This window comes from Saccopteryx leptura, chromosome 2 (assembly GCF_036850995.1).
Source record: "Saccopteryx leptura isolate mSacLep1 chromosome 2, mSacLep1_pri_phased_curated, whole genome shotgun sequence".
Taxonomy (NCBI): Eukaryota; Metazoa; Chordata; class Mammalia; order Chiroptera; family Emballonuridae; genus Saccopteryx; species Saccopteryx leptura.
In genome coordinates this window covers 376,667,308-376,679,763 of record NC_089504.1, presented here as the reverse complement: position 1 = coordinate 376,679,763, position 12,456 = coordinate 376,667,308, and the positions used below count along the sequence as shown (strand labels likewise).

Sequence of the window (12,456 nt, the reverse complement as noted above, 5' to 3'; positions counted from 1 at the left end):
AGATTCTAAACATCTCTGAACTGCAGTTTTAGCCTATTAAAATCCAGAGGTAATGATGACAATGGAGCAAAACTATGGCGAGGGTGAACTACAATAATACATGTGTATACCGGTCCCATGGTGGGTGCTTGGAAACCGTTAGCAATTGCAGCTGGGGAGGAGGGAAGAAGGTTCCCATGTGGATGGGCATAGAAACTGAGCCACATACACTTGGAACTAGAAAGGAGTCCAAGCCACGGTGGAGTCTTTGGAGGACACCCTGGGGCAGAAACACTGTTTTAATATATTTGCCCAGTTCCTACTGCCGTCCTTATCCCACAGCCTCCAAATTCAGCAGATACTTTAGGGAGAGCGTTTACTCACCAAGCAGAATGTACCACTCACAAGCATGCCCTCCTAGTGCTGCAGGCCTTTTTCAGAACCGGTGTCCAGCAGGAGAAAGTTCTGAGGTAAGCCACGCTCAGAAATACTGTTCCTAAAAACTGCTACTCCAGATGAAGGGGCAGACTGGATTGTGAGGAGGAAAAGAAAAATGGAAGGAAAAAAAAAAAACAAACCCAGGGAGATATGGTTCCGAGGCCTTCTGATCTTGAAGATTTCCGATGACTTCAGCAAGTTTCCCCCTCCTTGCGATCTAATCTGACTATATCTCTGCCTGTGCTGTCAGCACAGCGATTGTTTGGGCTTCTGTAGCCTCTTGCCTTTGTAGAGTTTCAGAATGCTCTAATTTGGGGGAGCTGTCCAGTTCTCTTTGCATCCTCCATGAGATAATCTTAATGCGCCCATCTTCCTGCTGGGGAAACTGAATTTCCTTCAAGTGCCCTGAATGGCAGGATAGGGAACCAGGATGCAGGTTTAAATGTCTGAGTGTCCCTCTGGGTAAGTTCCAGTCGTCTCCCTGCCTGGACCAGGAATAAAGAACCAATAGGAAATTTCAAGAACTTTGGTCATATTTGCTTTCTTGTTGTGCCCTGAATCTTGCTTGGGTAAGATCTGTAACAACACTTCCAGCTTCCTCCCCACTGGCCAGCAAGGCTCTGGCTGGTGTGTACCCACGGAAGCCACACACCGGCATATGCACACAGGTACCAGTGCACCCTGCTGTGCTCCGGCTAAGTGGCGTGGAAGGGAAAAGCTTCAACTACCCTCTGAGTGGAGCCTCCCAAATAGAAAAGTCTCCGGGTGACGCTCGGGGGAGTGGAGCCAATACGTGCCTCGGAGGAGGTCTGCTCTGAGCCCTGTACAGATTGGTGCTGATGATTCTTACCAGTTGTGTGTATGTGCAAGAAAAAAAATATATATCAGAGACGTTGCCTGCCTGCTCCCATCTCTCGCGCGCTCTCTCTTGCTCCCTCTCTCTTTTGCTCTCTCCCTCCCTTTGCAAACATTGGATTTAAACCTGCTCAGAATTCAGCACAGAGGAAGGCAGCAGCCGTAGCAGCCGCAGAAGCGGTCGCCAGCCCAGCAGCTGAGACTCCGCAGCCTCAAAATGTACCACCCAGCCTGCTGGATCTTCTTCTCCGCGACAACCGCCCTGCTCTTCATCCCAGGTACTGGAGAAGGGGCTTCGCTATTCCGGGGCCGGTTTTGAGAGGGAGCAGAAGAGGAAGGGGAAGAGAGGGAGTGGGAGTGCATGTGAGGGAAAGAGGTAGGCTTGCTGTGTGCACGCGCGCACACACATCCGCTCACTCACTCACACGCACGCAGAGGCTTGCAGCACGGGGTTGCTCTCCAGTCCCGGCACTGCGATCTGGTGAGCTGGGTTCGAGATGTGCCCCGTGCTGCGAGGCACTGCTGTTCCGCGGAGGGGACTGGCCACCCTTCACCAGTTGTGGTCCCAGGGGTAGAAGAGAAGTGTCATCTCCCAATCATAAATGCTTCTCACCACTTATGTTTGGACCTGCAGGATAAACACACGGGGTATCCTTATTTCTCCCACCGTGGTTCCTCTGTTCCAGTCTCTATCTCTGCATCTCCCTGTGTCCATTTTTTCCCTGTCTTTCTTCCTATTTTCTCTTTCCCTCCTCTCCTTCTCCACTCTCTCCCGTCTCCCTCTCTTTCTCCAGAACCCTCTCTCCCCCTCTCTCTCTCACTTCAGCTCCTTTCTCTCCTCTTCCTTCTCCTTTGCTCCTGAATTTCTGGTTTGAGCAGGGTCCTACTTCCACCTCTCATCCTTTCTTTATCATTCCACCAAATGGGCACACGATGCCTTTGGATATCAGTTTCTCCCATTTACTCCCCACTCACATGGGGAACAGAAGTGTCACCGGGCAGGATTTGAAATGTCCAGTCTGAAAGAAGGCTGGAAATCTGGGTTTTCCTGACTCTCCTCAGCACCTTCCCTACCTTATCTAATGATTCAAATGTGATCTTACCTGTCACAGCAGTTACTTGTTTGGGGAAAACAAATCTGCAGTGACACACAGGTGAGATGCTGCAGTCCCACAGAATGAGCTTAGTGGAAGTGTTGCAAAACCCAATGCTGTTTTAATAGATTTGATAATTGCACGCCTGTCGTTCTCAAGCAGTCAGCGGACTGCCTGCGGGCATCCTGCAAACAATGCTGGAGGGGCTGGGCTATGCTTGCCAAGGTTTTAGGAAGCATCAAAGGGTCTGTGGGGGTTCCATGCTAAACGTGGCATAAATGTTAAGATTCTTAAATCTTATGTATCCTGATATAGATGGAACACAGAGTTTTACATTTTTATGTTCAAATCACTTCGTTTTATTTTTTATTTGTTTGTTTTTAGGAACATAAAGCCCCGAGTATTTGTAAGCCAATAAAGTAAAATGAAACAAATGGGAGTTTACTGGGGAGAAGGAAGGAGAAACAGAAGACATCCACTGTATAATGTTTTGTAATGCTTTTTAAATATTGTACTTTTTCAAGCAGAGATGGGCTCTGCATAACCATGCTCCCAGCTGTCGGTTTTAGTCTGGGAAGTTTAAAGTGGGGGTGCTGCTAATGTTCTGCGGGATTCAAGCCTGGGAGGGGATTTCAGCCTGACTGCTCAGTGGGGAAGGCAGGGCGTGCATCCATGTCTCAGTTCCTGCTCCAGCCTGTAGAGGGAGCCAGGTAGGCGCTTTGGGTCCACGGTGTGAGAAGAAAAACTTCCCTGGGTGTGCAAGTCCCCAGCCGGAGTGACAGCTCCTGGGGTATCCTGGGCGCTGATTTCCTTCCTACCACTGTTCTGGGCACAGGTGAGCAGAATAGTGGAAATCAGGGCACCCACCCCTAGGGATGCTGGCTGCGTGTTTGCTCTCCCCATAGAAGGGATCAGGAAATTGCACTTTAAAAGAGTGGGGGGAGGGGGGGGGAGCTCTAGGCAGCTGAAACTGCATTGCAGTGAACCCTGAAGAAAGCAAAGAATTGGGGTGATTCCTCCCTGTAGAGTTTCCGTGGCCCCCCAAACCACAGCTCCACTCCATTAGTGGGGAGCGCTGATCTTGCTTGTGAGAGAAGCATCAGACCTGAAGCCATCTGGGCCCCCGGGGGATGACCTCAGCCTAGACACCAGTCAGCCCTCACCAGAATGGAGCATTTCCAGTGACGAGGAAAGGCAGGCCACTGGTACGACCTGCTCTGAAGACTGCTCTTCGGGCTCCCTGTGCCAGGAGCCTGGCCGGGGAGACCTCGAGCAGGGAGGAGGGAAAGTTGGCCTTGAGAAACAGACCTGGAGGGAAGAAAAACGTCATTTTATGAAGGGTTCCCAAGAAAAAGGGAGAAAGGGAATCAGGTTGGAGCCAAAAGTTCTTCTTAGTTGCAAGGGTTTCCTTGTGGCTTCCCCTCCCTCACTTATTTTACTGCCTTTATTATGTTTTTAGACGTTTTCCCCTCTTTGCTTCAAAGGATGCTTTTTCTCCCATGGGGTGAACACCAGCTCATTAGCCTTTTACTTTCCCTGCATCTAAAGACAGAGGCTAATGTAATAATGAAACCCTGACCTGGTTAGGCCTCGATGCCATTTTATTCTGCAGCTTTCTATTTCTTGGTAACACATGTTTTCATCCTAGAATAATTTTAAGGCTAATGTTGTTGTTGCCTGTGCCTTCCAGGGGGGGAGACCAATGGTCATAAATTGCTTTTCTAGGTAGAATCTCTGGGATGAGAAACACAGGAGCAAGTGAGGACTGTGACAAGCCCACACCCAAGAAGGAAAGAGGGTCTCCCCTGACAATTTAATTGTCACGCTGGGGCTTACAACTCCCTGAAGCCCTGAACACCAAGAGTGAGGGTGCTTTTCTGTGCTAGGTGGGAAGACACATGAGGCTGTGTCAGGAGCCTTGTGACCTTGGGTCTGGGGCTTTGTGAGAAGGTGAGTAGATGCTCAAACAAGCCTGCACAAGCAGGAAGTGAAGGCTGCCTGACATTTGCATCAGAATCACCTGGGGTGGGGGGCAGATTAAAACGCATACTTCCTGCCCCCACCGCAGACAGGTATTTATATCAAGCATTCCAGATCCTTTTGATACACTTGAAAATCTTGTCCATGAACTGCAGCATTCCAGTGCAAACCCATCTTCTGCCTGCCTTTTTTCCTTTAGCTCTGAGAAATGGGAGGGCCGTGGCATGGGGTGAGTTTGGAGGAGGAAGCATTGATAAATTTAGAGGCCAAGGCCAGTTCCCGAAGCATAGCGCATACGACAGCCATGTCACTGATAGGAGGAGAGCATCTCCAACCTATACAGCTTCTTCCCTTTAGTTTAGATCATTCCCCTTTTCCTCAGCTCATCCTACTGTGTTGTCTTCGGTTCTGTGACTCTAACCAGGTAGTTCCCTGTGCAGCATCCCACCCACCGGAACCGGACTAAGCGACTCCCCCTGCACAGGACTGGGAGTATGCATTCACAGCCCAGCCGTGTCTCCCCCTCTTGCGCTGGCTTTGCACTACTGGGTTCAGAAAGACCTGCACTTGGAAAGACAATTCTGTGAGGTGTAGAATTTTTTTTTTCTTCCCCAGCACACATCTGCCCCAGCTTCTGTCAGAGAAGTGCCCTGGGCTGTGAGGTCTTCAGGCGGGATGGTGGGCTTTGCGGTGGAACTGGGGGAGGGCTCCACAGCCAAGTTTCTGTGAATTCCTTTCCTCACCCCTCCCCCTTCACCAGCACAGTGTGGAGGGACTGGCTAAGACTGCCTGGTTTGCAGGAGGGATCAAGTAGGAAAATCATTCACTATTGGGGAAATCCTAGCCCTAGAGTCCAGTTATGATCAAGTCCTCATCATCCCTTTGCCCATCATATATTTGTGCCCCCCACCCTACCCCTAAGCCATCCTGTGGCCCTCAATCTTTTAAAAATGACCGGCACATCAATAAGGTTAGACCACTTCCGGTCACCACTCAGCTTTGGTCCAGCAGCAACAAAACAGTAGACGGAGAAACAGACAGGTGTGGGCTGCCTGAGAAAGATGCTTTTCCCGTAGCCTGGCGCTGGGCAGTGGTGCTCGGCCTAAGATGAATCAGAGATCTTGAAGGCCTGAGGTTGTCTGGTATTGCTTCTGCCCTGCCTGCCCCTGCGCTTTCTCTCATCCTTAGCACCTTCTGCCCTGCCCTGTTGCCTGGGAAATTGCAGGAGATGCCTTACACAGCTGGCACTTGCCTGGGTTTATTATTCAGGAGCTCTGGGCCTCATACACCAGCCACTGAGAAATACACCTCAAACCAGGAGGCGGAACTCTACCCAAGCCTCCTGGAGGGCTGGCCGCAGGGAACTGAGACTGTGTAGAAGCTCTTTTGAGGTTGGCTTGGTTAGCTCAAGGGATTTCCTGGGTCTCAGTGTATCACTCTGTAAGATGGGTTCCTGTGATACATTCTTCTGGTTTCCAACTGGACAGAGCAGCCAAAAGCATAGGTTAGATAATAACAAGATAAACATTGTTGAGTTTTTAACATGAACAAAATCCTCCTGGTTACCTAGTAATATGGCAAAGAGAAGGGGAGGGGAGAGGGCACTCCTTATTGCTGGAGAAAGAGGAAGATAAGGCAGGAGCAGCTCGCTCGTGTGTCTTTGTCACCGTGATGACAACTAGAGAAATACAGTTCATCACTTATTTATGCAACAAGATTTTATATAGATGCTGATTAAACAAAATTGTTCAGGTATTACCCTGCCTTGAGAAACATAGATCCAGTAAAACAGAAAATTATTCAGGGTTTGGACCGGGTGAAATACACAAGCTAACTCTGAGCTTCTTGGGCCTTGGCTTCCCTGTGTGGAAAGTGAGGGCAGCACATGTGATCTCTTTGGTCTCCTGACACCGTACTTTGTGGTATTTTTTGGGGGGTGCTATGTACATGGACTTGTGCATCAGCCTTGGACAGCTGGTACTCTAGCCCTGTCGCCTGTGGCCTGTGGGGTTTGGTTTTCCTGTCACTGGCTCACTGGACAGGGTCCCATGGACCGCTGCCATGGCAGGAGAAAGGAGTGATGGAAGTGAAGCCTAGCTATTCTTGCCAGTGAACTCCAGTGTCAGCCCACAGGTGGCCGTGGTACTGATAAGCCAGGCTGTCAGCAGAGGTGGCTATTAGCACCTCTGGATGCTGAGTGGCACCTTCCAGACACAAGGGTGGGGCAGGCTGGCATCACCTCAGGGCAGCTCTGCTCTACACCCTCCACTTCTGACCCTGCTAAAGACGCCACGCTCTTGGCCCTGCACACTGTTCTCCCTCCAGCCTTTCCACACTGTTGGTGGGAGATGAAGAACTAGACTTTTCTTCTCTTTTTTTTTCTTCTTTTTGAATTGAGAGGAGAGGAGATAGAGAGATAGACTCTCACATGTGCCCCAACTGGGATCCACCCGGCAACCCCCATCTGGGGCCGATGCTCTTCCCTTCTGGGGCCATTGCTTGCAACTGAGCTATTCTTAGTGCCTGAGGCAGAGGTTCCACGAAGCCATCCTCAGTGCCCAGGGCTGATGTGCTAGAACCAGAACCAATCTAGCCATGGCTGCGGGAGGGGAAGAAAGAGAGAGAGAGAGAGAGAAAGAAAAGGAAGGGGGAAAGGTGGAGAAGCAGATGGTCACTTCTCATGTGTACCCTGTGTGCCCTGATTGGGATTCAAACCCAGGACATCAACACGCTGGGCCAGTGCTCTACCACTGAGCCAACTGGCCAGCAGTAGACTTTGCTTCTTAATCAGTGAGGCCTTAATTGTCTTTGCCTTTCCCTGAAGGGCAAGGAGGTGGTTCCACAGTGGAGCAAGGATATGTTTCTGTTTGTTATATTTCTATACCACTCAACTCCAAGCCCTGAGAAGGTGATATTTGTAAGGCAAGAGGCAGGATGGAAGGTAACTCTGAGAATAGAGCAGAAATAAACTCTATTGCCAGAGATAAACCTGAGGACAAACATGCGGACTATTTCCTTCCTGGAGGTGTGTGAATATGCAATCCCTCCTCTCATCACCTTCCCCCATTCAGGTCAACAAATATGCACACATACTTCCAACTCAGATTTTAGGGACCCTCAAAATCACAGTCACAACTTCTTAAAGAGAGCAAGCCTCTTCCTTGTGACTTCCATCTCCGCCCTTCCAGAACTCCCTGCTGGAGCCCCCCAGCCTTGCTTCTCTCTGCTGGCAGCTTCAGCAGCAGGCGGGCACCCACACAGCCATAGCTATGCGTATGTGAATGCTTCCCCCTACTGACATGGAGGCCTCACCCTCCTGCACATTCCTGCTGGCCCCTGGGTCCCACAGCTGGCTGCAGGTAGGCCTGGCTCTTCAATCCCATCACTCCCTCCCAGCCAGGAACCTTGGTGCTGAGAGGCGGAGACTCCCCTGTGGTCACTAGACTAACTTAATTAACTGTTTGCAAAATGCTGAGAGACCCCCCTGGGCAATATGCTGCATAAGTGCAAAGCATTATCATTATGATGCAGTCACATTTCCTTTAATGAGCAGAGACACTATGCTGAGAGACCGTTGGAAGAACTAAGGTTAGTCAGTGCAGGCCATTGATTAGAATGCTGCTTGCATATTCCTGGGAAATGATTAAGTGACAGTCAGATGGTACACCCATATCCCACATGGAAAAACCAAGTATATTTGGCGTTTCATGGGACAGACTCTCTGAAAGGGACAGAGCTGAATGAACATTCTTGAACCTGATTACATAAGTATAGGAAATTTACAAATGCTTGTTCATAGCTTTTGGGAGTTGACTCAGTGGTCACACTGGAAGAATATATTTGGGTTAATTTGCTACCCATCAGGGAATTGTAAGACAGGCAGGGTACAAGTTGTCTATTTCTGGTCTAATCTGATCCAATCCGGTCTTGTGTTTGTTTTAAACCTTATGCAGATGTCTGGTTGCTTTAGAATGGAGTCCAAAGTATTCAATATGGTCCTCAGCAGATGACCTGACTTCTGCTCCCCTTTAATTTCATCTGTCACCTCTCTCATCTCTTTCCTCTCCCAGCTCGTGGCTGTAGTCGCTCTAGACTTTCTCTTTTTCTCCAGGCTTCACTTGTGAGCCTCCCCAAGCTCAGAAAGTTTTTTATTCTCTTATCATGTTGTTTCTGCCTAAACATCTTTTTCATCCTTCAGGGTTCAGCTTAAATTTGGCTTTTCCAGGAGAACATTCTCGATGTTCTAAAGTAGGTTAGGGCTCCATCTTCATTATGCAAGTCCACGATAACAAGGCTTCTCCTTTCTAACACTGTGTGTTCATATATTTTAAAGTAATTATTTCTTTTAGATCTCCTTTTCTTCCTTAGACCATGCTTCTTAAAGGTAGGGAACACATTTGTTTTGTTCTCCAACAAATTCTCAGGGCCTGGCACAGTGACAGATATAGAACAAGTCCTCAGAATGTATTTGTTGAATGAATGAGTGAGTGCATGAATGAATGGACAAATGAATGAGTAACCAGCCAATGCCACATGAATACTAAGTGTCAGCTTATCTAGCCTCTCACTCTATTCCATCCCATTGAAAGTTCAGAGGCATCTGGGACCCTAGATCTGGTCCTGCCCTTCAGCCTCCCCATCTGCAGTGTAAGGACAGAGACGCTTGGGGATGTGTTTTGCTAACAGGAGATAAAAATGTGCAAAGAATGCTTATAATGATTACTCATTCCAGTGTTCATGCTTGTCAATAAACACCAGCTCCACACTACCGAGCAAACACATGCAGCATCTCAGAGCTGGAGCCTCACGCTCTTGGATTTCACATCACATGTTGCGAAAGACACGCCTGAGAGTGAGAGTCATTTCGTAAACACAGATGTGGGCCCTGATGTGGGCTATTGGCTTTATATAAACCAAAATCACACCGCAGATTTTATCAGGGCTCTGTTGAAGTGGCCCCAATTATTTGAAATTTAGAGTCATTCCTGTGGTGTCAACAAGTACACACGGTACCAATACAATGTGGCTTTCTGTTGTTCATAAGAGGTAAAATGTTGGGTTAGGGATAGGGAAATATTAATTGCATAGGACTGAATTATGCTTGAGAAACTGATGCTTATATGGATTGGTGTTCATACAGAGAAGGTGAAAAGAGCCTTGACAAATCAGAAGACATAGAAAAAGAATTTTCTCACTTCTTGTACCTAGTCACTTTTCATAGTTACCTATATTCGAATTGCTATTTCATGCCTGTAGGATTCTGAATGGCAAGGATCTTGCCTTTTATTCTCTGAGTGTTTTAAGTAGCAAGCACATTCATTTATTTGATAATGTTATTTATTGAATGTTTACTATGTGACAAGCACTATGCTAGGCACTAGAAAGGCAGTGCTTGATAACATATATTACTGTCCCTACTCTCTTGAAGTTTACAGTCTAGCAGAAGACGCCGATGTGTCTTAAATAAATACCAATGTGACTGACTGCAAAATGTCAGCTGAAATAAGGCTCTGGAAGGGGGAGTGCTGTGCTACTCTGATTGTCTATAAGGAGGGCTTGGTCTTGCCAGGGAGACTAGCAAAGTCTTCTTGTGAAAGTGAAAATTGAGCTGAGGTCTGAGGGATGAAGAGTAGAAATTATCAAAACACAAAGGGGAAGAAAAAGGGAAGGCAGAGTGAATAGAATACAGAGGCCATGTGGCAGGAAGGGTCAGAAGACATTATCCTGTTGGCTGGAGCACAGGCAAAGGGAGTGTGGTCCATGATGAGACTGGAAGGCAGGGAAAAGGTCAGCAGATGCAAACAGCCCTGGAAGCTTGTTATCACATCAGTCTTTATTTTAGAAGTAATGGAACAGCACTGATGTCATACATGTGGTGTGATGGGGATACTGAGTTCAATTTTTAAATCTTATTCGTGTTGCAGTTTGTAGAATGGATTAGAGGTAAGCAGACCTGAAAGGCATAGGCCAGTTGGGAGGCAGTCAGATGGGAAATGACAGTTGGTGGTTGAAACAGAAAAGCACAAATCAAAATGACACAGGTGGCCCTGACTGGATAGCTTAGCTGGTTAGAGCATTGTCCTAAAGCGCAGAGGTTGCCAGGTTGATCCTCAATCAAGTCACACACAAGGACAGAGCCATGTTCCTGTCTCTCTCTATCTCTTTCCCCTCTTCTCTTGCTAAAGTAATAAAAAAAATTAATGTCACAGGTGCACCATACATGTTTGAGGAATCTGACCCCACAATTAGTATTTATAGCCATTTAGAAAGCATTGAGAAGACTGTCCTCAAAATTTTTTTTTCGCTTTTTTCAGTTGAGGTATAGTCTTGCCTTGAAACAAGGTTTTTAGAAATTTCAAAGTTTTTGGAAGTTTAATAACCTCAGTTCCTTAACTGATGTCCTCTCAGGGTCTAATATAGGTATTCAAAATTGCATCATTCAACTTCCCAATCCATCAAAAAGATTGCAAAGAGCTCTAGTTGTGTTATCTGCGGGATCCAGCTCATGACTGTTTCCTCCTGGAAGAAAACAGGCATTTTAAAGAAGCTTTGATTGGACTCTAGAGTAATTTGTGGATATCAAGATGTAACCAATATTATCATGATGATATAAAAGCCTGCATGACCTCCCCCCAAGGTCCACTGCCTAGATAAATTACATTAATTTATTTAGCACAGTAGAGGTCCCTGGAACTGAAAGGGACCACGGAGATTGTCTAATCCATTTCTTTCATTTAATAGATGAAGACATTGAAGCAAAGAGTCCAAGAATCTTATCCAAGATCACACAGTCAGAGAGTAACCAAGACAACTTTTGAACAGCGTTTTTAATAACCTGGGTTCATAGCCTGCTTGGTATCATTTCAGCATAATAGTGAAAGGCTGAGCTAAATTTTATCTCCTAGCCTGGTACCCTATTGGAAAATGAATTTGTAACCTTGGTCACTGCTTTGTTTCCCTGAAGCTCTCTTATCTTAGTGGACAAAGAACATCATGGAACAGAGTAACTCCATGGTATCTTTTACCTAAGGACTAAGGTGATGGGTCAAAAAACAAAAGAGAAGCCTATTTTGTTTTGTTTTGTTTTGTTTTCAGAAGCATTCTCATACTCTGAGTGACCTATGAACCTAAACTGGGAAACTTCTAAAAAACAATTGTTTCTTGATATGCAGAAGGAATGCTCAAGGTAGTACAATATCAAATTCTGGATATGTGTTAACTTGACTTGTTTGGTCTACACACAGGGAAAGGCACCTGCCTTTATTATCACTATAGCATCAGAACATCGATTTTAAATCTCTTTGGTCTTGGCTCTGCACTAAGGCAAGAGAAAATCCACACTGAGGATGCCGTAATCTCTTTATTGATGATCCATGATTAAACGCTGACTTACAGTGTACAAACTACACCCAATGTACAGCACAATTATCCTGTATATCAGGGAGAAAAGGGGCCAAAAGAGGTCTTCCTACCTCTCCATTCCTACCACCACCACCCATGCCTTTACAATTGACGACATAGCATGGGCACAATCAAAACATTAGATCCAAACCAGCTAATTCAGAATGGAATGTAAGAGTTCAGATTCAGGTGTGCTGGATATGATTAAGAGTTAATGCAATGAGATATATATATATATATATATATATATATATATATATATATATATATATATATATTTGATGGAAGGATTGCTGAAACTTGACAGTGGTGGGGCCAAGTACCTATAGACATTTCTGTTTCTAGGAAACAGATCTAAGGAGGCCCTTGGCTTCTCTGAATAAGCCAACATGGTTCTTCTGAATAGTGCAGTGCCAAGGGATTTCCCACACTCTTCAAAGGGAGGATAATGTTGGAACAGAGAATGTGGAAGATGGAACTAGCCCATCAGCCTACAAGCTCCAAGAGGAGCTGTAGTTTCCTTGGGAGTCCCCTGGCTTTATTCCATGGAGAAGTGAGTGCCCAGTCTTACTTGGCATTGGGGTGTGTGCCTCTTTGGGTGAATCCCAGATGAGAAAAATGATAAAAGCTATCAGGAGTATGCATCTTTCCTGATGGCCCCTACTCTTCTTTTATTGGGGGGAAAATTCTGGGAGTAAAAGGGCCCTCC

The 12,456-nt window shown here is 46.7% G+C and overlaps 1 protein-coding gene across 1 annotated transcript in view; it reads left to right on the top strand.

The window, feature by feature from the left end:
- The first annotated feature begins 1,336 nt into the window (after nt 1-1,336).
- OPCML (opioid binding protein/cell adhesion molecule like) overlaps nt 1,337-12,456 on the top strand; it is a 1,154,973-nt gene continuing 1,143,853 nt past the window's right edge. The window contains exon 1 of the mRNA XM_066365261.1: nt 1,337-1,550. Coding sequence (XP_066221358.1) covers nt 1,490-1,550 — 61 coding nt within the window. The 5' untranslated portion in view covers nt 1,337-1,489. The remainder of the gene's footprint in view (nt 1,551-12,456) is intronic.